Raw genomic sequence first — 25,921 nt, 5'->3', positions numbered from 1 at the left:
CTCCTGCCTCAGGGATTTCTTCTAATTCTTGGTCCTCACCAGAACCTTGGGGTTCGGACTGAACCGTCCCCCAAGGTGATTGCCTACTACTAACCTGTGATGTTTCAGGTACCAGGACAAACAAATCTCCCTCGTCCAACTCCTCTTCCCTAGCTTGCACCGGTTCCACTACTGCAGTGTCCTGCAATATGGGGGAGGAGTTCCTACCAATCTGAGGTTTCAGCAAAGATCGGTGCACATGCTTTAACTTACTTAGATCTATGGTGGGGGCAATTGTATACACCACACCTCCTTCATTAGGTGCCTTCACAATCTGGTACACCACTGAGCTCCACAGGTCATGTATTTTATGTCGACCTCTCACGCTATAGTCACGGAGATATACCAACTGCATCGTCTCCTTCCAGTCCTTCAGTGGTGATTCTCGTACCTGCAGATCGTGCCTGGCCTTTCGGCGATCAGCAACGCCCCCCAACCGCTCACGAGTGCCCTCAAAAGCAACCTGCAACCGATCCTGATGTTCCATAACCCAACAATGAACACTACCGGCCAATGGTTCTTCAACTCTACCAAGCAAGAAGTCAACTGGCCCCTGCTCAAACATCAAAAAATATGGGCATTCCCCTGTAGCTTGGTGAGGGGTAGTGTTGTAGGCGAAGAGTACCTGAGAGAAACAAGATGGCCAGTCCCTCTTCCTTGACACAGGCAAGGTGCGCAAGAGGTTGTGCAACGTCCTGTTGAAATTCTCGCACTGGGCGTTTCCAGCAGGGTGATATGGAGTAGTGCGTGACTTTTCAACTCCATATAAGCAACACAACTGATGGATAAGAGCCGACTCAAAGTTACGGCCTTGGTCCGAATGGATACGGCCAGGCACCCCAAATTTACAGAACCACTCAACAACCAAAACCTGTGCCACAGTCTCAGCTTGTTGATTTCTAGTGGGTACAGCCAAGGTGTATTTGGTGAAAATATCAGTCATGACCAACACATTCTCCAGACCGGAACTTAAGGGTTCTAACACAGTAAAGTCCAAGGCCAGAATCTCATTTGGCCGTGCAGCCAGCAGGTGTCCCATGAAACTAACAGGGGCAGGCTGGACACCCTTGGCACACTGGCACCTCTCACACTCATGGCACCACCGGGCAATGTCAGCAGACATCCCTGGCCAATAATATCGTTGCCACACCAGCTGAGAGGTGCGCTCCACCCCTGGTGCCTGTGCAGTTGGTGTAATTGTGTCAACACCTCAGACTTCCTGGCCACCAGCAATAGCACTTGGAGAACCTCCTCTCCGCCATCTGGGTGAAACACCCGACGATAAAGCACCCCCTCCTTCTCCACCAGGTGATCCTGGTTCTCTAGGTCTCTCTAGGTCTTTTGTTTCGGCAGTGGGATCACTGCCGAAACAAAAGACCTAGAGAGACCTAGAGAACCGCAGCAGACCTAGAGAATTTCTTACGCTCCTCAGAGCTAGGTGGCGATTTCCGCCTCCAAAACACCAGCAGCTCTCCAATAACTGGATCGGCCTGCTGCTGAGCAGATGGAACGGAGCACTGGAACGGAGCACTGATGGAATAACCAGGAAAGGATACGATCTGGTTTACCCCAGTCACCAATCTGCCCTGATCGACTTGACGCAACGCAGCAGGAACAGTTACCCCTGGGCACAAATCCAGAACCTCCACAGCAGATGGATTCTGGCATGACAAGGCATCAGCATTGCGGTTGCTCTTGCCTGATCTATACTTGAGCTCAAAATCAAAGGCCTCCAACTGGGCAGCCCAGCGCTGTTCCATGGCACCCAGCTTAGCAGAGGTCAGGTAGCTAAGAGGATTATTATCGGTGTAGACTACACACTTGTGTCCCAGCAGGTACTCCCGGAACTTCTCTGTCATGGCCCACTTGAGCGCAAGAAACTCCAGCTTCATCGAACTGTAGTTTGAGGTATTGCACTCAGTGGGCCTAAGACCTCGGCTACCATAAGCTATGGGACGCACCTTACCTTGTTGCTCATGTGAGAGGACTGCCCCTAGCCCCCCATGGCTGGCGTCCACCTCCAAAATAAAAGGAAGTGAAAAGTCAGCAGGTACTGTACTTCACGTTGGAAAAAGGCACACTTGGACAACTTGGCCTTCAAACCTTCCCTGCGTAACCGGCTTAAGACTACCTCCATCCAAGCTAGATGTTGATCAACTGACGAGGAGAAAACAACAATGTCATCAAGGTACAAGAGGAGAGACTGGTTATTGGTCCCCAAACAATTGTTCCATTAGTCTCTGGAAGGGGCTGGGGGCGTTGCAAAGCCCAAACAGCATCCTGTTCCATTCAAAGAGCCCAAACGGAGTACAAAACGCTGTCTTTGACCTATCTGCCTCACTAACAGGGACCTGATTGTACCCACTGGCAAGGTCCATGGTGGAAAATAAACGTGCCCCTGCCAGAGAGTCCAACGTCTCCTCGATACGAGGTAGAGGGAAGGCATCCTTCCTGGTCTTAGCATTTAAATGCCGGTAGTCCACACACATGCGTAGACTACCGTCCTTCTTCTTGACCAAAACAATAGGTGAAGCATAAGGGCTGCAGCTCTCTCTAATTACCTGGGCCTCAAGAAGTTGGTTGATGTGAGCCTTCACTACCTCGTACTCGGAAGGAGGAATACACCTATACTGCTGGCGCACAGGGACCTCATCTAGTAAAGGGATGTCATGGGAAATGGGATTAGTGCATCCCAAATCCCAATCATGTATGGAAAACACAGACGAATACTGCTCTAGTAGTGCCCTCACGTTGCCTTGCTCTTCCACTGACAACACAGACATGTCAATTGCCCTGATCTGCTCGTGTACAGAAAGGGAAGCCTGCACCACTTGTGTACTCACCCTAGTTGAAACCTCCTGAACTTCAGTGACCTCAGGGGGTAAACTAATCACATACACATGGTTAACAGTGCCTACGACCGTACGAGCATACATCACTACATCCATTGTATCCACATTAACCACAGGCACAAAAGCGAGGCTCAAACAATATGGTGCCACTTGAATACTGTGCAGAACACGTTACGGTAACCAGTTTCATGGTGCCTGGGATGCGACACGCCCTGCGTCCACGCACTTTAACTCGACCCCCCTGATCTGAAACTGGCTGGACGTCGATGTGATGGCAATGCTGTAAGGCCTGAAAAACAGAAATAGGGGCCCGGGACACAACAGGTAATTCAAAGAGATTTGTGCCATGCTGGCCAAAAAGCTCCCGGTAGCAGCGGCTCAGTACGTTCATTCCCAGAACACCAGGAACCTGAGCACACAAACCATCTGGAGGATCTCTGAACACCAGCACTCCGCACCCTAAGACCACACGCCCACAAAGCTGTACATCCAACTCCAAATAACCGATATAAGGAATTGAGAGGCCATTTGCAGCCCGGAGCTGCAACCATTGGCACGACCTAAGCTGTTCTTGACCCCACGACCCAAAATTTGTCGAGAAACACGTCTCTGTAATGGTGAACACCATGGAACCAGTGTCCACCAGGCAAGGTACCATAACCCCACCCATACACACGTCGAGTTGTGGACACGTTGACATAAAACGAGACATAAAATTTGCATCATTTAGAACACCCGAGTCTGTCTTTCCCCCGACCAAGCTGTGGCCCTGCAGCTCAGCGGGAACTAGTTTTCCGACGGTTGCCTGGACTGTGACTGCTCACCTCTCATTACCGCAGAGTCTGTGCGTACTGGTAGGAAGCGAGAAGGTCTCCGTTCCCAATTACAATCCCTAGCAAAGTGACCAGGCTGCTGACACCTTCTACAAATGACCTGATTAGGTTGAGGTACTTGCGAACACGGATGATTTTGAATTTGAGTCACACTTTGAGTAAGTTGATTCAACTGTTGTTGTTGCTTTTTCAGCATCTCTCGCAACTCGCCCAATTCGGAATGTGCCGAGATACAACTTCCCCCTGTGCGCTGATGTCCCTGTACCCCATACTGAATACCATGAGTGGAAGGGACTGATTGGCTTCGACCACGTGCCCCCCCCAGACATTCCCTCATGTTCCCAGCGAATAGCCTCGCTGCGAACATCCAACAACGTAGCAATGGGTTGGCGACGGACCAACTGTTTCAGTTCACGTCGAAGTGCACCATCGCTCACATGTTCAAAAATTTAACACACAAACAAACATAGTTTGTTGTAGTGTTTCTTGGTTTCACACCCAGGGCTCAGGTGGACGTACAGGGTAAGAAACAACATCCCTCCCAAACAATCAAAGGCCATACTACCAGAGGATGAGTCACTGGTGACCATGAGCCTCTTCACTCAGACGCTTAAGCAGCAAAAAGATTTTTATAAAGACATGTTACAACAACAACCGGACAACTTTAAATCTTTTGTGCAGCTCATAATTGATGGCACCAACAAACGCTTAGATGAGGTATTTAAGGATGTTCAAGGAATTAAAATCAGCCTGGAATTTACTCAAGACAAAGTTGACAAAATGGCTAAAGCACAAGAGGAAATGAATAAGTTGAAGCTTTAAACGGAAATACTTAAATCAAAGGAGGAGTTGGACAAGATGGTTACAAAGCTGGATTTTATTGAGAACCAGTCACGAAGAAACAATTTTATAGTGGATGGCATTCCTGAGGAAAGAGGAGAGAGCTGGGATGTATCCGAGAAGAAAATCAAGGATATGTTGGTCAGCGAAATGGGTCTAAATAACAACAATATTGAAATTGAACGGGCCCACAGGATTGGCCTGTATCAGGAGGGTGGAAGACGCAGACAGATAATCGTCAAACTCCTGCGATTCAAGGACAAACAGACCATTTTATCCTCTGCAAAGAAATTAAAAGGCACATGTATTTATATAAATGAGGACTTCTCTGAGGCTGTAATGAAGAAAAGAAAAGAACTGCTACCCAAGTTGCGATCTGCCCGGGAAAGAGGAGAAATAGCCACTCTGAAATATGATAAACTGGTCATAAAATCCAAGAGTGGAGGAGCCTAGTTAGAAGTATGTAAACATTAATTTATTTTGTTTTGCTTACTTGTATATTTGTGTGTTTTTATTTGTAATTTAGATCATGGCTATTGACTTGTGTCATTTAGCTTTTCCAATTAAGGGTATTACAATAGCGCACTTGAATATCTGCAGTTTGAGATACAAAACTAATGATATATATCAGATTTTGCAGACCAGTAGTATTGAAATCCTAGCTTTGTCTGAAACAAATTTAGATTTTAGCTTCACGGACGCTGATGTGAAGATAGATGGTTACAGATTATTTAGGAGGGACAGAAATAGACATGGTGGTGGTGTTGCATTCTATGTTAAGGATAACCAGTTAATGTTCGAAATGACTTCATATGGCAGAATATTGAAGCATTATGGGTACAAGTTCATATACCACACATAAAGCCTATTTTAGTAGGGTGTGTATACAGACCTCCCAGTGCCAATACTCAATATTTGGATAACATATGTGAAATGTTTGATGCTGTTTGTGATCAAAACAGAGAGATATTTATTTTAGGTGATTTTAACATTGACTGGCTGTCACTAAACTGTCCAATGTATAAGAAACTTAAATCCACAGCTGCAATATGTGGCCTAAAACAAATCATAACTCAACCCACTAGGGTTGCTACAAGTACATTGGTTTCATCTGCAACATGTATAGATCATATATTTACAAATGCTTTTGAACAATGCTCCAAAGCAGTCTCTGTGCCCACTGGTTGTAGTTACCCTAATATCATAAGAGTCACAAGGAAAACTAAATTGCCTAAAGGAGGCTGTAAAATAATTCATAAAAGAACTTACAGATATTTCAACCAAGAGCAGTATGTGGGTGAAATTCAAGGTGTGGACTGGTCAGAAGTGTATGAAGATTGTGACCCTGACTCAGCCCTTAATAAGTTTATGGACATACTAAAGAAAATAGTTGACAAGCATGCTCCTCTCAGAAAACGAGCTGTGAGACATAAAAGTGCCCCTTGGTTGGACAAAAATCTTAAAAAATTAATGCTGTCTAGAGATAACGCTAAAATAAAAGCTAACATTCCTTGCGAACTAGCTGATCAAAAACAACATAGAACTCTTAGAGACTTTCAAGAAAAGATTAATGAAGCAAAAAATAATGGTAAAAAACTATGGAACACTCTGAATCAAATAATGGGCAGGAGTAAGTACTCAGCTGCTTCATACGTTAAAAATGATGGAGTGTTCATCACAGATCCAGAGGGAATTGCTAATTATTTTAACAATTATTTTATTAGTAAAGTAGAGAAATTTAGATCTGGTATGAGTCCAAATACATCAACATCTTATGATGCAATATTAAGTAAGATAATGAGTGAGAAGAACCATTCTGTCACTTTCTCATTCAGTCAAGTTGACAGAGGTTCTGTTGGAAAAATTCTTGCAGCTCTTCCTGATGGAGAGGCATCAGGCACGGACCATTTGGACTCCAGGCTTATCAGGGTGGCAGCTGAAGCTCTGTCCATTCCCATTGCTCATTTGGTCAATTTAAGTTTGTTGCAGGGCATAGTTCCTGAGAAATGGAAGGAGGCTAAAATTATACCACTGCCTAAAAATAAAAGAGCCACATTTACAGGACAGAATAGCCGACCTATCAGTCTATTACCTTTACTCAGAAAAGTCATGGAAAAGATTGCTTTTAACAAGTTTATAAATATTTTTTTTCCAATAGTTTGATCACTAAGTACCAGCATGCATATCGGGAGGGTCACTCCACATGTACTGCTTTAACTCATATGACCGACAACTGGTTAGAAGAAATTGATGCAAACAGATTAGTAGGAGCAGTGATGTTGGACTTTAGTGCAGCGTTTGACCTGATAGATCACAAAATACTGCTTCAAAAATTAGAATGTTATGGTTTTACACCTTCGTCTCTGTCATGGATGGCGAGTTACATATTCAATAGGAATCAGCGGGTGTTCTTTAATGGTCAATATTCATCTACTAAGACAATACATTGCGGTGTGCCCCAGGGTAGCTGCCCTGGGCCTTTGCTATACTTGATCTTTACAAATGATTTACCTTTTATTGTGAAACATTCAACTGTTGTTATGTATGCGAATGATTCCACACTGTACTGTTCTGCAAAAAATCCTCATGATGTTTCAAATCTATTAAATCATGATTTGCAGAATATAAGCAAGTGGGTAAAAGAAAACAAATTAGTTTTAAATGTAGACAAATCAACATCTATGCTTTTCTGGAAAAGATTAAAATTAACTACCCAGCCGTCTCTGAACTTGTCAGTCAATGGGTTGCAGCTAAGACAAGTGACACAAGCCAGGTTACTGGGCGTCACCTTGGATTCTTACTTGTCTTTTTCAGCTCATATTGATGGAATGATAGCTAAAATGGGGAAGGGTATAGCAAAGTCTAAAAAATGTATGTCATATATTCATTCCTATGTCCATTGCTAGACAGTTGGTCCAGTCTCTTGTTTTGTGCCATTTAGAAAACTGTCCAATTATATGGTCGTCCTCATCACTAAAACATCTTCATAAGTGGCACAAAATAGGGCGGCAAGGACTGTCCTCCAGTGCTCTTTAAAGACTAACGTGGCCCTGATGCATAAACGTCTGTCTTGGCTCACAGTTGACGACAAAATTAAATTACGATTAATTTTAATGTTGTGGAATGCAGTATTTATGAAACAGCCACAGTTTCTCTCTGAAAAGTTTGTTTTTGTTGGAAGTGGACACCTATACGCCACCAGGCAGGCACTAGGTGGTGATATAAAACTTCTGCTTCCCAGGACAAATTTTTTTGAAACGCACATCACTTTACAGAGCAATATCTATTTGGAATAGACTTTCTATCTCATCACGCAGAATTCAGAACAAATATAAATTTAAGAGGACAGTAACCCAGGAATTGCTGCAAATGATCTAGTGCCAGCTGTAAATTGTCATGTTCCTTTAAATGGTATGTTCTCTGAATGTAAGTGTAATGTTTGAAGTTTTTTTATTGTAATTTGTGTTGCTTATTGTTTTGTGTGATTTTATGTTGTGAATAATTTTAGAAGAGCACCCCAGGAAGATTAGCTGCCATTAAATGGGCCGCTAATGGGATCCTAATAAAACAATAAAACACATACACTTCATGATGCATAAATCAAATGCATTTTGACTGTTTGTTATAAAAAGTTTTAATACAAAATAATTAAGTCCTATGGGAACAAGGTGCACAGCGTAGACGTCTAAGTGCTAGTGTAAATACTGTAAAGGTTTTTTTTTTAGTTAGAGTTTAGAGGTTAGTTAAAATCTTCATGGAACCTTAAGCCATTTTTAAAGACTGATGTACTCTGCTGTCTGGATTAAGGTTAGAAGTTTATTTCACCACTGAGGAACAGTCAGTTTAAATATTAAAAATATTTCAGGTTTAAAATATTTCACTATGATCTATGAAGCTGGATTCACCTGGTCATGCTCTGGTACTGTTTACTCTAGACAGATAACAGTTCAGGAAACTGAGAGTGGATGATGATTGCACACATCTCATGAACCTCCCTGTTCTGCTCAGTGCTGTTCCCAAACCAGTTTGTGGTGCTTTCTGTTAAGACTCTCTCAATGCTCTCAATATCTTAATAATATTTATTTTTTTTCTTCAATATAGAGCCAATCATGGGATCAATGCTACCCAAACCTGGTATGTAAACACAAACTGAAACATTTAATTCAACACGGTCTAATGTTAATTTAGGGTTTGAAATATATCAGAAATACACCACAGTGACTCTGGAATTGGTGCATTCTTGCAGAATAACTTGTTAATTATAATTCTGAATGTGTTATAATTAAATAATTATTCAGTAATTTAAACAGAGATATTGGGAGTTTGGGTCTGTACATGAGAATGGCCTAATCTAACACACGGTAGCTGGTTCAGATGAACTAATGAATGTTTAAATCTAATATTAAGCATTTTGAAAATATATGAAAGGAAAAATTCTAAAAGAATACTTTAAGCATCCTGAGGAGTGTACGGTTTGCTCGACATGCTCATGACCTGAAATACAAACATATATCTATATACATTTTATAATATTTTAATTTAATCACATTTTTCTTATCTGTTTAACAGAATTTGTCACAGTTCTGGCTGAGAAACAAGTTGAACTTGGACAGATGATTATTCTTTCCTGTAAGGCAAACACAGCATATGTAACAGTCTCATGGAAAAAGCAAGGCCAAAAATTGTGTTGTGTTGAGGGCAAGCACAAAGTGAGAACAATTGGTACAAATTGTGTCTTGGAAATTTCAAACGCTGGTGACGGTGATGAAGGAAACTACACTGTAACCCTGAGCAACAGTTCAGGTTCCACCTCATGCTCTGCACTTGTGAGAATCAGTAAGTAACAGAAGTAAATATTACATGAAATGATATCAGTTAACTAGAGTAATGCTAATAATAACTTTTCCTAATCAGATAAATACATAGCAATGACTAATGGGTGGTGAAACTCGTACAGGTTTAAAAAAATTCTGCGCTAATAAATAAAGGGGGGCGTAATTTCTTTTTACAATGCACCTCTTAAGAGTGGTCATGTACTGTTAGTATAGTTATATACATACTAATATTAATATTAATTCATAGCATGTTAATTGTCATGATTGGACACAGGCGAGTGAGGATCCAAATGCAGTTCCACTTTTATTGATCCAAAACAAGCACACAGATAAGCAGGCAAAATAGGGCAGAACACTGAGCAAAACAGGGACCAGGAACAGAGACATTAACACACAACATACCAACACCAACAACAACTAACACCAGGGAAGTGAACAAACAGAGTAGATATAGTGAACAAGAACCAATCACAAGGCGGAGACAATGAAAGACTAAGATAAAACACCTGGGGAAGAGATTGAGTGCAATTAATGTCCATGGTAACAGATGAGTGGGCGGGGCCAACAATTAACAGCAGGGAATGACAGCAGACAGAAACAAAGCAAAACACAGACAGACACATTACATTAATATTGTATTGTTTTTACAGTTATAAAAGAATGGAGGAAAGTGGAATGGAAGTAAGTTCACAAACATGTCTTAGTTATATGCAAAGTACCATTATCCATAAATATCTTAGACGATGGCACATGCACAGTGCACACAAATATATAAAAGTTAAATATGAAATATTATAATAATTTAATTATTAAGTATAAATATGTTGGAATTACCTTTTTTCTTCAGACAAGAGAGAATGTTAAAGTCTCTCAAGACATTTCAAATTTGTAATGAAGTGAAAGAGCTCCAATTCCTTACCTGTGGACCGGTTGGAGCAGGAAAGTCCAGCACCATAAACACCATCAGATCCATTTTTGAAGGCCGCCAGTTTATCGACTGTCTGGCTGCTGCAGTAACAACAACGAGTCATACTCTATGCGTGAGTCTATATTACGCAGTCCTATGTGAGTGACTTCATTTCACTTTGTATGAATGAGACAGTTATCTAGTTAAACTTTAACATGGTTTTCTGTAACATTACAGTATGCACGATTTCAAATCGCAAATGAAGAAAGATCATTTCCTTTTGTCTTCAATGATATAATGGGTTCGGAAACATACTCTGGAGTCCTCAATGAAGATATCATCAGTGCTTTAAAAGGTCACATTAAAGAGGGTTACCCGGTGTGTAACACTTACACTCTATTGAATTCATATTATAGTAGTTTGCCCTAATCACATCAAACATAAATAACAAATGTCACTAGAAAATACTACAAGTATAAACAGTCTTTATTGAACCCTCTTTTCTTCAGTTCAACTCTCAATTTCCACTGTCTGAAAGCAGCCTTTACTACAATAAAAACCCCACCCTGAGTGATCAGATGCACTGCCTGGTGTTCGTCATGCCAGCTGACACAATTTCAACCCAAGACCAAAAGTTTTTGCAAAAAATGAAGAGTGTTGTAAAAGCAGCAAGCAACATGGGTGAGTCAGTCATGAACTCAGTAATATAAATTTAAATCATTAATTAAATATATTTTATATATCTGAGTTAATTACATTTAATTTAATCAAATAATTCCTTTCCTCTCCATTTGTGTAACAAACAAAAATAAACAAATAAAACAGCAGTATTAAAATCTTGACTGCTCTGAAGCTCTGACTCACATGATTCTCATTTCTACATTAAGACCAAAACCTCGCTCTCCATAATAGCATAACTGGATCATATTACATGTACAAAACACATGAATTAAGATTGTTTGCAGTTTAGAATACATAGAAATATTTGGAACTGGAATAAATTATTTTGGTTGTCAGACATTTAAGCACAGAAACATAAATCCAATAAATTAATCATTAATCAGACTGCAAAAATCCAGCACACTTCTAAGGTTTTACACTGAAATGACTAAATTGTTATGTGTGTGTTTCCTGATGATGCTACAGGAATACCTCAAGTGGTTTTCATGACAAGAGTAGACCTCGCATGTCCAATACCCAAGGAGAACCTGCAAAACGTCTACAAAAGCAAGAAGATCAAAGACAATGTGAGTCATTTTTCTTGACAAACTGTAGAAAACTGTAGAGTTTTCTAACTACAAATTTTGACATCATATGTATATGTGTGTGTGTGTGTGTGTGTGTGTGTGTGTGTGTGTCCAGATGGAGAAATGCAGTAATGAACTGGGTGTGCCTTTGAACCATATCTTTCCTATCTTAAACTATCATGAGCAGATCGACATGAATGAAGATATAAACTGCCTGATGCTCGATGCCTTAACACTGATTATCTACTTTGCTAAAGACTATGTGCTCAAAAAGAGTTCACAACAACAATCAACCTGTTAATAAAGAAAGTTCACATGATAAGTGACGAACAATTGTAAAGCTTGTCTAATGAGTTACTCAGATATTCATATTAATCCAATAATTAATGCAAATATTTTAATGATTACATTTTGCTTTTTTCGTATGTAAAACACTTTGGTAAAGGATTTTTACTTGATTATAGAATTGATTTGGAATTGTGCATCAGTATCACAGCCTGAATAAAGAGTGTAATGCTAACATGGAGCTTTTCAGACATTTTAGATCTTTTATATTTAGCTCAGTTCCTGTAATGTAATAGGATTTATGTGGATATATTTTCATATATTGAATGTTACATTGATCCGCTTTTTTATTTTACAAATTCAGATGTGTTATTATTGATGTGTGAATAAAACTATACAATTCATACCCATGTGTTTGATCACATTTTTACCAATAAAATGTAAATATTACATAATGAAACTTTATAAGCCATTACAAAATAATTAGCTTAAACAATACAAAGGATGCAATAAACATTTCCTGCTACAGTAAATATACACTTACAGTGAATGAAATGAAATACCGGTGATGGCCACCAGAGAATGTTAGTAAAATTAAATGGTTTCTAACAAACTGCAACAATAATTTCAATTAACTGAGACATTTTAAAAAGGTCTTTGATTGATTTGATTGACAAACTTTCTGATTCAGAAAAATCATTTCAAAATTAACCATCAAGCAGATTCAAGAAAACCCAAAGTCACAAAACCCAAACCCAGAGTTGTATCATTTCATTAGTTATATTATGAGGTGTATCATTAGTTATTACTAAGGGATCATTAAAGGTTTCACCAACCTCTAGATCAAGTCACAGTAGTTGAGTTTTAACTCTTGAAGCAGACTTTACAGTGTCTTGCTTTTCTCTGGTCAGCACACATTCAAACTTTTGGTTGTATAACAGGGGGTCACGTCCTGGAGGAATGGATATGAGATCAGTTTAAGGCCAATGTCTCTGATGCTATGCTGTGCATTTCCTTCAATGCAAATGATTAATTATTATTATTTACTGTGTAACTATATCCTGTTATTAATTTTTGTTAATTGCCTTTAATACTTTGATTTTGTTAATACAAATGTTTATTCAGCCCTGCTGAGTTTCTCACAGTGCTTTCACAGTGCTTTCAGCCACATCTGCCTCCACATGTTTAGTCATCAGGCTTGGTCTGATCTTTGTATACTGTGATTGAACATCTTAGACACACTGCACTAAAGCCCTAAAATTTTTTAATATAAACCAGAAGGTTTTTATTATTAAAGGTGGGGTGCACTATGCTTCAGAATAGCATAGGGCCGAATAACAAAACAAACTTGAAGCTAAAGAGCAGAAAGGGGCATGCCTTGTCAATATGCGGTGGAGAGAGTAAAATTACTTTGTTACTGTACTTAAGTAAATTTTTCTGGTATCAGTACTTTACTCCACTATTTAAAATTACATTTTTATACAAATATCTGTACTTTTTACTTCTTACATTTTCAAAGCGGACTCATTACTTTTAGTATTATTTCTTCTCATTGAGCGCTGTTTCCAGCCTATCATCCTATCATTGTGCGGCTTTTTCCCCATGTGACTGGTGTACTGTATTATTTACTGGCTATCAGACATAGACTAAGGATAGCGGATCTAACAATGAGCAGCATGCCTACAAAAGGAATGGCTAATGTTAATTCAGAGGGAGTCACTGATGTTAAAATAACTAACAACGAGGACATTCCTGAACACACATGGCCATATATGAGAGAAATGTTTGAAATAATCGGCGTCAAAAAGGATTCCTGGCGAATGTGTTGCGAATTGTGTCAACCAGGGGCGGTTCTAGCCCTTTTTTAGGGTGGCTTCAGCCCCCTGTCTGTAATCTCAGCCACCCTAAAACTATAACTATAATTTTAAACAATAAACAATAAAAATTATGTTAAATGCAGTACATGTCCCGGATGGGAAAAAAATTATTTATCAGTTTGATCCAAGAGCGATTTTTTTTACTTTGCTTTTACGCACGTGTTGTAGTATTTCAAAAGTGCGTCTTCAGCTGTCTGCTTTATTTGAACGGAAAAGCACAGGTACATGTAGCGGGTACGGGGTATGTGCAGATGTGAGTGCCCAGGGTAGTGACTGAACTGTGTTTGCCGTTAGTGTGTTTAGTGTTGGTACTGTTTGGAATGTGGGTTGTCCAAGAAAAGGGTATGTCATTCTTTGAGCAGGTCTTCTCTCTCTGAGTGATCTCTTACTTCCTCTGCAAGGTTCTTGTTGTGGGGGTTCTTCTTGTGGGTCTTCACCTCCTGATTCCACGCCTTGTTCGGCTCCTGGCTCTCCACAGGTAGCGAAGTATCTCCTGGAAGATCAGCATCATGAGATATGCACTCTGGTTCTTTCGATAATTGTTCCAAAGTCTCTCTTGTGCAAGCCATCTGTAAATCATCTCTCTATGGAGTCAGACCAATCAAGCTCTCCCTTAGACTGCCCACTTCCCGGTTCCTCTCCTTCACATTCAGAATGTTTTCTCCTCCAATAGTATTCTTCCTCTTCATCAGAGCTTGACTCCTCATCTCCTCCTACTTTGTCTTTTTGTGTCACCTTTCTCCTCAGCTGTACACTTGTCTCAACACCCCTTCTTCCATGCACTTTCTGATTCTTTGGGTCCAGATTCTCTGGTGTTGGTAAATCATTCACAAGCAGGAGGTGGTTTCGGTGCAATGTTCTGAACTTGCGCTCATCATTTTCAGGATGTACCTTGTATACGAGGTTATCACCTAATTGCTCCTTCACAACATAAATGGTAGGCTCCCAATAAGAACGCAGCTTTCCTGGGCCACCCCTCTGACTCAAATTCCTTACCAAGACACGATCTCCAGGTCTTAGAATGATACAACTGGCTTTCTGATCATAGTATTCTTTATTGCGCAGACTCCTCTGCTTGCTGTTCTGTGCTGCAATCCTAAAGGCTTCAGCCATCCGATCTGCCCAGCGCTCAGCATACCCACGTGGGGTGGTGAATCCCTCTTCTTGTACTAACCCAAACAATACGTCAATGGGAAGCCGTGGATGACGACCATACATTAGGTAGAAGGGAGAGTATCCCGTCGACTCATGCCTGGTGCAATTGTGAATGGCGTGAATGGCCTTTGGCAGATGTTCCTTCCAGTTCTGTTTGTCCTTTTCAGTCAGCGTCCGCAACATCTGAAGCAAAGTTCAGTTTAGTCTCTCTACAGGATTACCTTGAGGGTGGTATGGAGTAGTCCTGGAGCGACCCACCCCAGAGAGCTTCTGCAGGGTGTGGAACAGGGAATTTTCAAACTCACACCCCTGGTCATGGTGTAGTTTTGCAGGGAACCCGAAACGAGGTATGAAGTCATTGAATATTTTCTCAGCTGCAGTCTTCCCAGATTTATTCCTGGTAGGATAAGCCTGAGCAAACCTGGTGAAGTGATCAATGACCATCAGGATATATTCATACCCCCCACGACTAGTCTCTAGGTGCAAGTAATCAACACACACCAATTCCAAAGGTGCGTTTGAGGTGATTCCTCCCATTGGCATGTGCCCATGGGTTACAGGTTGTTTCTGTGTTACACAGGGACACTGGCGAGTCACATAATCCTCAACACTCTTCCGCATCCCAGGCCAGTAAAACCTTTCTTGCACCAACTGTAGCACTTTCTCTGTCCCAACTCTGTCTGTGACTCATGTGGTTATGCAACTGCTGAAGTACCATCTGCCGATATTTTGTAGGCAGTACCAGTTGACGTCTTTGTGTCGTTCTTCTATAAAGAATGTTGTTTTCTAGGACTAGCTTGTGCCATTCTCTTAGCAGCTTCATCGTGTCACTCGCCGCCATACGCCGAACATCAGGGGTCAATGTCTTACCAGCTTCCTTCAATCTGACCACTGGCCCAATTGCCTGATCTTCACGTTGTGTTCTACTCAATTCATCAGGACTAATGGCGGGTTCCACCTGATCATGAGGTGTGACTGTGTCAGTTGCTTTTAAGTTTAGGGCTGCCACCCAGGCTACATCTTCATTCTTGGACATCATGTTACCCTCCCAAGTTGCCTGGATGGCCCTTTGTGACAGGCCCTCTGTGCACTCACTAATGTATTGGTCCATGTCCAGGGGACAAGGTGACAACATGTCGGCATCATTATTACTCTTGCTGGGACGGTATTTGATCTCAAAACGAAAATCTGCAAGTTCCCCCACCAAACAATAACCAGCTGCATTTAACTTTGCTGAACTCATCACGTAGGTGAGAGGATTATTATCGGTATAAATGGTGAAACATGGGGCGTAGAAGAGGTAGTCACGAAACTTTCCACACACCGCCCACTTTAAAGCAAGAAATTCCAGCTTACCAGAATGGAGTCGGTAGTTTTTCTCAGCAGGCGACAATGTCCTTGAGCCATAGGCAATGACCCGCACTCTTCCTTCCTGCCTCTGGTACAGCACTGCTCCTAATCCTTGTTCTGAAGCATCAGTGTGTAGTACAAACGGTGCATCAAAATCAGGATATGCAAGCACAGGTGGGTTGGTTAGCATGTCAATGAGTCTGTCTAAACTCATCTTCATCTCCCCAAACAATCGGATGTCGAGAGGGCAGCTGTGAGCTCTTTCTCCCTTTCCTTCCCCTTTCCCTTCCTATTGGTGATTGGTTTTCTGCTGTGTTAGCTTGGAGCAACCCATAAATAGGTTTAGCTAACCTAGCAAAGTCTTGAATATAACTTCTGTAATAGCTTAGGAAGCCTACAAGGCGGCGAACTTCCCCAACACTTTGAGGTATTTTATCACGAAGTACCCTCACAGCATCAAGATCTTTTGGATCCACCCTTATTCCATCCGCAGCTTGACTCCATGCTCCCGAAGGACCCTGAACACAACTCGCAATTTTTCAACATGTTCTTTGAAGGACTTGGCAAAGCAGAGAACATCATCCAAGTATGGTAGGCAGCACTCATCATGGATGGACTCTAACATTTCTTCCATACTCCGTTGAAAAGCCGCAGGAGCATTTGAAAGACCAAAAGGGACCCTCACCCATTCAAATAGGCCCCAAGGGGTCACAAATGCTGTCAAGTGCCTCGACCCTTCGGCCATAAATTCCTGGTGATAAGCCTTTCCCTGGTCAAGTATGGAGTACTTGAGGTGCATGAAGTCCAGTTACCAGCATGACACTAAACAGGTAGTAGCAAGGGTGACTTTTTACTTAAGTACATGTCAGAGCCCATACTTCTTTACTTTAACTTGATTAAAAGAGTGTAGTCACTACTTCTAATTTTATTGGAGTCTTTTAAAAAATGAATATCTGTACTTCTACTTGAGTAAAGGATGTGTGTACTTTTGCCACCTCTGTGTGTGGAGCTATCAATAGAGGGGTGACACCCATTTATGTTAGGGGCATGTTTGTTTTCTTGATTTCAAATGTCAACATTGGCTTTCAAACATTGTGCACCGCACATTTAAGGAAAAACAAAATCCAAACCGACATGGCCCTGTGTGAAAAAGTGTTTGTATTTTGTTTTTCCTTAGAAATAAAAACCTTCATTTAAAAACTGCATGTTGTGTTTACTCGTGTTATCTTTGACTAATATTTAAATTTGTTTGATGATCTGAAACATTAAAGTGTGACAAATGTGCAAAAAAAAAAAAAAAAATCAGGAAGCCAATACAGTATATAAATATAAATCCTCTCTCAGTGGCACCCAGGAAAATGATAAAAAAGCAGGAAAGAAAAAATAACAATATAAGAACAATGTTTATGATGATGGTTACTGTGGAGGAAATTCAAGACAAGCATAAGCATGCAGATTCAGAATGTACTGTATTTTATTTCTACATAATTACAATAGCTTAAAAGTTTCAATTGTTCATTATTCATGAGCTATAATTAAGAATGTTCCAGCATACATGAGGAATCATTAAACATGCAATAATTCAAACTATAAAAACTGCCAGATAACTTTCACTTTCATTCTCTCAGTTATCCTCCACTTCCCCTCTGCAGCAAACAGCAAAAGAGAAAGAAGAATCAGCAGTCGACAGGAAGACGAGCTGAGCTGCACATTTAGAACAGCAGACAGAGAAACACACACAGACCTTAAATCTCACTCGGAGCTTCACACGAGGTAAGTTATGTTCATTTAGAAAGATCATGTGTAGTATAGAAAACACACTCACTTCTTTCTCTCATATGCAAACAAAATGCACACATGTACACACATAAACACACAGATGCACGCACACACACGCATACACACACGCGCACACACACACACACACACACACACACACACACACACACACACACACACACAAACAAACACACACACCTCTACTAATGATCTTCAACCATAATAAACAAGAACCAGTTGATTGTCTTGTTGCTATTTATTTCAAGATCAATATATTCTCATTCATAAGTGTCTTTTATTACAGATCCAACCTAGTTTTGGCTACACATTTACTTCCTTTTTCTTTCTTTTGATTTGCTGCAGCACTGTTTCATTCTCCACAGGGCTACAGCATCTAATGCCAAAATGAATAAGATTCTAATGCAACTTTAAATGTTTCTAATGTGAATTTAATACCATAAAATTCAGATTTTATTAAAACAAACACAACCATACACTTCATGATGTGATACACTTCATAAATCAAATGCATTTTGACTGTTTGTTATAAAAAGTTTGAATACAAAATAATTAAGTCCTATGGGAACAAGGTGCACAGAGTAGACGTCCAAGTGCTAGTGTAAATACTGTAAATACTTTTTTAGTTAGAGTTTAGAGGTTAGTTAAATCTTCACGGAACCTTTAGCTATTGTAAAAGACTGATGTACTCTGTTTTCAGGATTTAGGTTAGAAGTTTATTTCACCACTGAGGAACAGTCAGTTTAAATATTACAAATATTTGAGGTTTGAAATATTTCACTATGAGCTATGAAGCTGGATTCACCTGGTCATGCTTTGGTACTGTTTACTCTATACAGATAACAGTTCAGGCAACTGAGAGTGGATGATGATTACACACATCTCGTGAACCTGCCTGTCCTGCTCGGTGCTGTTCCCAAACCAGTTTGTGGCACTTCCTGTTAAGGCTTTCTCAATGCTCTCAATATCTTAATAATATTTAATTTTTTTCTTTAATATACTGTAGAGTCAATCATGGGATCAAATCCAACCAAACCTGGTATGTAAACACAAACTGAAACATTTCATTCAACACGGTCTAATGTTAATTTAGGGTCTGAAATATAACAGAAATTTACCACAGTGACTCTGGAACTGGTGCATTCTTGCAGAATAACTTGTTAATTATAATTCTGAATGTGTTAAAATTAAATAATTATTCAGTAATTTAAACAGAGATATTGTGAGTTTGGGCTCTGTACATGACGATGGTCTAATCTAACACACGTTAGCTGGTTCAGATGAATTAATGAATGTTTAAATCTAATTTTAAGCATTTTGAAAATGTATGAAAGGAAAAATTCTAAAAGATTCTTTAAGCATCCTGAGGAGTGTACGGTTTGCTCGACATGCTCATGACCTGAAATACAAACATATATCTATATACATTTTATAATATTTGAATTTATTTAAATTTTTCTTATCTGTTTAACAGAATTTGTCACAGTTCTGGCTGAGAAACAAGTTGAACATGGACAGACGATTATTCTTTCCTGTAAGGCAAACACAGAAGATGTAAAAGTCTCATGGAAAAAGCATGGCCAAAAATTGCGTTGTGTTGAGGGCAAGCACAAAGTGAGAACAATTGGTACAAATTGTGTCTTGGAAATTTCAAACGCTGTGCATGGTGATGAAGGAAACTACACTGTAACCCTGAGCAACAGTTCAGGTTCCACCTCATGCTCTGCACTTGTGAGAATCAGTAAGTAACAGAAGTCATTATTACATGAAATGATATCAGTTAACTAGAGTAATGCTAATAATAACTATATAATGAGTGATCTTAATTATACAGGCTTAAAAATTATACATTTTACAGCATTTGGCGGACGCCCTTATCCAGAGTGATGTACAAAAGTGCTTAAGTCTTTATCATCAGATACATTAACTCTAGTTTACTAGGTTACATACTTAACAGACCAGGAGTCTAAAACACTGTTTAAAGTTTTTTTTTATATACATACACCAAACAGGAAAGGAAGCGCTAGTTAAAGTGTTTCATGATTCACTAGGTCTTCAACAGTCGTTTGAAAATAGCCAGTGAGTCAGCTGTCCGGACCCCTAGGTGAAGTTCATTCAAGGTGGTGAACTACCTTGGTGCCATAACAGAACAGAGTCTTGTTGTAAACTTACCTTTTACCCTGAGAGATGGTGGAACCAGTCGAGCAGTAGATCTGAAGGTGCAAGGTGCAGTGTGAGGAGTGATGAGGGCTTTGAGGTAGGAGAGAGCTGGTCCATTTTTGTCTATGTAAGCAAGCATCAGTGTTTTGAATCTAACTGAAGCCAGTGGAGGGATCGGAGCAGCAGGGTGTAATGTAAGACGGTGAGATGTAAGTGCAGTTGGAGCAGAAGTGAATTTCCTCAATCTTCTCATGCTAGAAAGAAGCAAAGGCTTCTGCAGTCAGGGAGGATGAAGCAGATAGAGCTGAGGGGTTGAGTAAAGAGAGATGATGTCGTGGAGCTTCTGAGGGTCTTGTGTCGAAGCTTCAAGCCTTTCTTTTCTTTGTAAAGGAAGTCTTGGCAGAAGTCACATCTGAGGAGAACTCGGCCAGGATTGTTTCAATAAGAGTCAAGATCTGCATCAAGTTGTGATTTCTTCCACTTTCTCTTGGATGAGCTTAGCTCTCTTCAATTGTTGCACAACACATCTGAAAGCCAAGGAGCAGAACAAGAAGTTTTCTTTGGTTTAGTGTACAGATGGCAAAGAAAGTCCGTGGTTGAGGAAAGAGAGGAGAGGAAAGTGTCTGTGGCTGAGTCCAAGGGTACTGAGGAAAATGAGTATCAGGAAGAGAAGAAAGATTGCCGGAAGCTACAGAAGAAGGGGAGACAGAGTGGAGGTTGAGTTGGGTAAGAGAGTGGGGGTGAGAGTTAGTTTTAGGTAGGATAGGGAGAGTGATGGTGAAGGATACCAGGTTATGATCACTTGGTAGTGGGATAGCAGTCATGTCTATAACTGGGAAAGGATGGGTGAACTACAGCTTGATCAATATTCCAACTCCTTCACTTTTGTCTTCTTTAGCCATTCTAACATTGATTTGCAGATCATTGTCCTGCTTATTGACCCAATTTCCAACCAGATTAAGTGGCTGGAAAGATGGATAAATCCTCCATGCATCACCAGGTTTAATAATTGTTATGAGGTGTTTTTGGTGATATGCATTGTTTGGTTTACGCCAAACTTGGTGAGGACAATGCAGTTATTATTAAAGGCACTAATAAATAAAGGAGGGCATAATTTCTTTTTACAATGCACCTCCTAAGAATGGGAATATACTGTTAGTGAAGTTATACACATACTAATATCAATTCATAGCATGTTAATATTGTATTGTTTTTACAGTTATAAAAGAATGGAGAACAGTGGAATGGAAGTAAGTTTACAAACATGTCTTGGTTATATGCAAAGTACAATTATCCATAAAGATCTTAGATGATGGCACATGAGCAGTGGATTGCACAAATATTTAAAAGTTAAATATGAAATATTATAATAATTTAATTATTTAATATAAATATGCTGGAATAAATTTTCTTCAGACAAGAGAGAATGTTAAAGTCTCTCAAGACATTTCAAATTTGTAATGAAGTTCAAGAGCTCCGATTCCTCGTCTGTGGACCAGTTGGAGCAGGAAAGTCCAGCACCATAAACACCATCAGATCCATTTTTGAAGGCCGTCAGTTTATCGACTGTCTGGCTGCTTCAGGATCAACAATGAGTCATACTCTACGTGTGAGTCTACTGTATATTACACAGTCCTATGTGTGTGACTTCATTTCACTTTGTATGCATCTAGTTAAACTTTAACATGGTTTTCTGTAACTTTACAGTATGAACGATTTCAAATCGCAAATGAAGAAGAATCATTTCCTTTTGCCTTCAATGATATAATGGGTGCGGAAAAAGATTCTGGAATCCTCAATGAAGATATCATCAGTGCTTTAAAAGGTCACATTAAAGAGGGTTACACGGTGTGTAACACTTACACTCTATTGAATTCATATTACAGTAGTTTGCCCTAATCACATCATACATAAATAACAAATGTCACTAGAAAATACTACAAGTATAAACAGTCTTTATTGAACCCTCTTTTCTTCAGTTCAACCCTCAAACTCCACTGTCTGAAAGCAGCATTTACTACAATAAAAACCCCACCCTGAGTGATCAGATGCACTGCCTGGTGTTCGTCATGCCAGCTGACACAATTTCAACCCAAGACAAAAAGGTTATGCAAAAAATGAAGAGTGTCATGAAAGCAGCAAGCAGCATGGGTGAGTCAGTCATGATATTTAAAATATATTTAAATTTATTAAATATTTTTTTTTAAAATTAAATACATTTAATCAATTCATTCCTTTCCTCTCCATTTGTGTAACAATAAAAACAATTCATTTGGTTGGCAGAAATTTTAACAGAGAAACATAAATCCAATAAATTAATCATTAATCAGACTGCAAAAATCAAGCACACTTCTAAGGTTTTACACTGAAATGACTGAATTGTTATGTGTGTGTTTCCTGATTATGCTACAGGAATTCCTCAAGTGGTTTTCATGACAAAAGTAGACTGCACATGTCCATTAACCAAGGAGAACCTGCAAAACATCTACAAAAGCAAGAAGATCAAAGACAATGTGAGTAATTTTTACATATTGAAAACTGTAGTTTCCTAACTAAAAATTTGACATCATATGTATATTTATGTTTGTGTGTGTGTGTGTGTGTGTGTGTGTGTGTGTGTGTGTGTGTGTGTGTGTGTGTGTGTGTGTGTGTTTAGATGCAGAAATGCAGTAATGAACTGGGTGTGACTCTGAACCGTATCTTTCCTGTCTTGAACTATCATGAGCAGATCCACATGAATGAAGATATAAACTGCCTGATGCTCAATGCCTTAACAAAGATTATCTACTTTGCTAATGACTATGTGCTCAAAAAGAGTTCACACCAACAACCAATCTTTGAATAAAGAAAGTTCACATGATAATTGACAAACGGTTTTAAAGCTTGTCTAATGAGTTACTCAGATATTCATATTAATCCAATAATGCAAATATATTAATGATTACATTTCATTTTGCTTTTAAAGTATGTAAAAGATTTTGGTAAAGAATTTTTACTTGATTATAGAATTGATTTGGAATTGTGCATCAGTATCACAGCCTGAATAAAGAGTGTAATGCTAACATGGAGCTTTTCAAACATTTCAGATCTTTTATATTTAGCTCAGTTTTTATAATGTAATAGGATTTATGTGGATATATTTTCATATATTGAATGTTACATTGATCCATTTTTTTTTATAAAAACTCTGATGTGTTATTATTATTATTATTATTATTATTATTATTATTGTTGTTATTATCATTATTATTATTGTTAATCTGTAAATTGAACTATACAATGCATACCCATTTTACCAATAAAATGTAAATATTGCATAATGATGAAACATTATAACCCATTACACAATGATTAGCTTAAACAATACAACAAACATTTCCTGCTACAGTAAATATACACTTACAGTGAATAAAATGAAATACCGGTGATGGCCACCAGAGAATGTTAGTAAAATTAAATGGTTTCTAACAAACTACAACAATAATTTCAATGAACTGACACATTTTTAAAAGCTCTTTGATTGACAAACTTTCTGATTGATACAAATGTGTGGATTGAATTTGAAAATATAAAAATTTTTTTTTGCCATTAATCATCAAGCAAATTCAATAAAACAGCACTGTAGGAGAAAACTCGCTTCCAACCTACATTGGCCTAGGCTTCTTTTGCCGATTACATGAACAGTCACATCTGCGACAATCTCTGCTGTCACAGCTGGCTTTTTGGTACCGCTAGATGCTACTTTGGATTTCCTCGTGTTTAAGTCATTATTTATATAATTTATAAAATTCAATGTTATCTAAATACAATATTTGATGCTGAGGTTTTTTATTTTTATTTTTATTTTTTTATAAAAAATAAGCTCCTGTTCATGTTCTCTGAACAATAAACAATGTTTAACACATGATTTTTATTCTGATTATTTGCATTGAGCATATCGCGATATAGAAGTTTTTCTTATGTAGTTATGTACTAATTTAGCATTTTTTGTATGATTATTTGCCATTGAGGCATATCACAATAGAGAGACTAACAACCTGCGCGGCGCAGATCGATTGACACATGAGATCAATGTAACGTGAGAATGATAAGCTTTTGAATGGCTCTTGCGGAACTTTGATGTCATAGATTGATTTGTCTGTGCAGTGCTGCATGCAGTGAAATACATTTAAACAGTACGCCTGTTTCATTACGTTCAGGCCGAATATAGATGCCCCTACACCAGGGGCGGTTCTAGTCCTTTTTTAGGGTGGTTTCAGCTCCCCTGTGTGTGATCTCAGCCACCCTAAAACTACAGGTACCTCGAATTGGGGGGTGGGGTCGGTTTCCTGTAGGCATGCCTGGCGATTACAGAGCTCAGGGACAAGTAGCCGTGGATCAATCTTGTTTTTACTATGGTTTCAAAGAAAAATGCTGAATGGATTAACTTCATATGGTATAATAAGCAGCGATTTGTAAAAGCTACTATCCTAGCCTTTCAGGGAATCAAGCGACAATTACAGGACAGTCTCTGTATTGTAGTATCCGTAATGGCATTGCAAAATAATTTGGCCATCGACACAATGATAGCACCTGATGATGGATTGTGTAGCCTAATCGGAGATGAATGTTGCTCAGTTATTCTGAATGTTGCTCAGAGATGAATGCATGCAGGGGAAGGGGTTCTCTTCTCAAAATTGGAAGACCTGTGCGTTGAGCATGTACGGAACACCTACAAACCAGATGTGAAAGAAGAAAGTTGGTTGTACTGGTTGTTCTCAGGAACTTGGAGGGCCACTCTAACACGAATGGGGACGGTGATGGCAACATTCTTGTTAATATTAATGCTAATTATCTGCTGTGTGATACCTTTGGTTTGTAAAATGATTACCAATGCCATGCAATCTCTGTTTGGACAGAATCTGCAAATTGTAGAAAAGAATGAACCAGAATAATAAGGATAAAAATTATTAAGAAAAAAATAATAAAACAAAATAAAATAAAAAATTTGGGAAAATAATAAAAAGAAATAATAAAAAAGATAAAAAACACACATATACAAATTAAAAGAAGAAACATGTACAAGTTAGGGATCATATAGTAAACATTGTATAGAAGTACTTTTAATCTAGAAACGAGAATGGTGTTATGTGTGTTTGTCCCTATGTTCTCTGTCTTTTGTGTCCCATAAATAGCAGGAAAATTGTGGTGAGAAAATGATGCACTTGGGACAAACAGAGAAGGACATCCTAGTGGATGAACTTGGAGAGTGGAGACTGACACACTGGGAGAATTCCAATTCCCCGACAGGCAGACTACATTACCATGGACAGAAAATGGGTAGCTGCAAGGGAGAAACAGGTGTATGGACCCTTAAAAAAGGAGGATAATTCAGATCTGGATGACATACACAAAATATCACTTGATGATATTGTATGGGTTCAAGGTGGAAGGACTACAATGGTTCTCCTTAAACACACCCATGTGGAAGAACCTGCAGATCATCACAATTTGTGCAGGGAACAATAGACTGTGGGCTAACCTACCTGTAAAGGTAGAATATCTCTTGGAAGCTATACATGCACAAGGGCAGGGATGCAGACTAGAGATCAGGATGAAGTGCTAGTAACCTCTCCCCTGTTCCCCACCAAGCCCCTTTACACGTTGCAAAGCCACAAGGAGCAGAAGTACAGCTGTACAACAAAAAACACTTTTTCACACCACTATATATATAAATATATACATAAAAATATATAAAGATATAA

At 39.3% G+C, this 25,921-nt stretch overlaps 2 protein-coding genes across 3 annotated transcripts in view; both read left to right on the top strand.

Annotated features, from left to right (window-relative positions):
* Positions 1–25,921, top strand: part of LOC113646258 (interferon-induced protein 44-like) — a 51,069-nt gene that overhangs the window by 18,518 nt on the left and 6,630 nt on the right. Inside the window, exons 4-9 of one of the 2 annotated variants that reach the window (XM_047815095.1) lie at positions 10,050–10,080; positions 10,247–10,439; positions 10,544–10,684; positions 10,816–10,987; positions 11,453–11,553; positions 11,669–12,244. In XM_047815095.1, coding sequence (XP_047671051.1) covers positions 10,050–10,080; positions 10,247–10,439; positions 10,544–10,684; positions 10,816–10,987; positions 11,453–11,553; positions 11,669–11,854 — 824 coding nt within the window. In that variant the 3' untranslated portion in view covers positions 11,855–12,244. Of the gene's footprint in view, positions 1–10,049; positions 10,081–10,246; positions 10,440–10,543; positions 10,685–10,815; positions 10,988–11,452; positions 11,554–11,668; positions 12,245–25,921 lie in introns of those variants that run through there. The other variant, XM_047815094.1, reaches the window with a different exon arrangement.
* LOC125138432 (interferon-induced protein 44-like) lies at positions 17,863–24,081 on the top strand. The gene is made up of 9 exons (XM_047815102.1): positions 17,863–17,993; positions 18,857–19,056; positions 19,492–19,758; positions 21,397–21,427; positions 21,594–21,786; positions 21,885–22,025; positions 22,157–22,328; positions 22,590–22,690; positions 22,834–24,081. The coding sequence occupies exons 2-9, from the start codon at positions 19,032–19,034 to the stop codon at positions 23,020–23,022; spliced, it is 1,119 nt and encodes a 372-aa protein (XP_047671058.1). The 5' UTR covers positions 17,863–17,993; positions 18,857–19,031; the 3' UTR covers positions 23,023–24,081.

The sequence above is a fragment of the Tachysurus fulvidraco genome, chromosome 6 (assembly GCF_022655615.1).
Source record: "Tachysurus fulvidraco isolate hzauxx_2018 chromosome 6, HZAU_PFXX_2.0, whole genome shotgun sequence".
NCBI lineage: Eukaryota > Metazoa > Chordata > Actinopteri > Siluriformes > Bagridae > Tachysurus > Tachysurus fulvidraco.
Note: the sequence above shows the minus strand (reverse complement) of the source record. Positions and strands in the feature narration are given on the sequence as shown.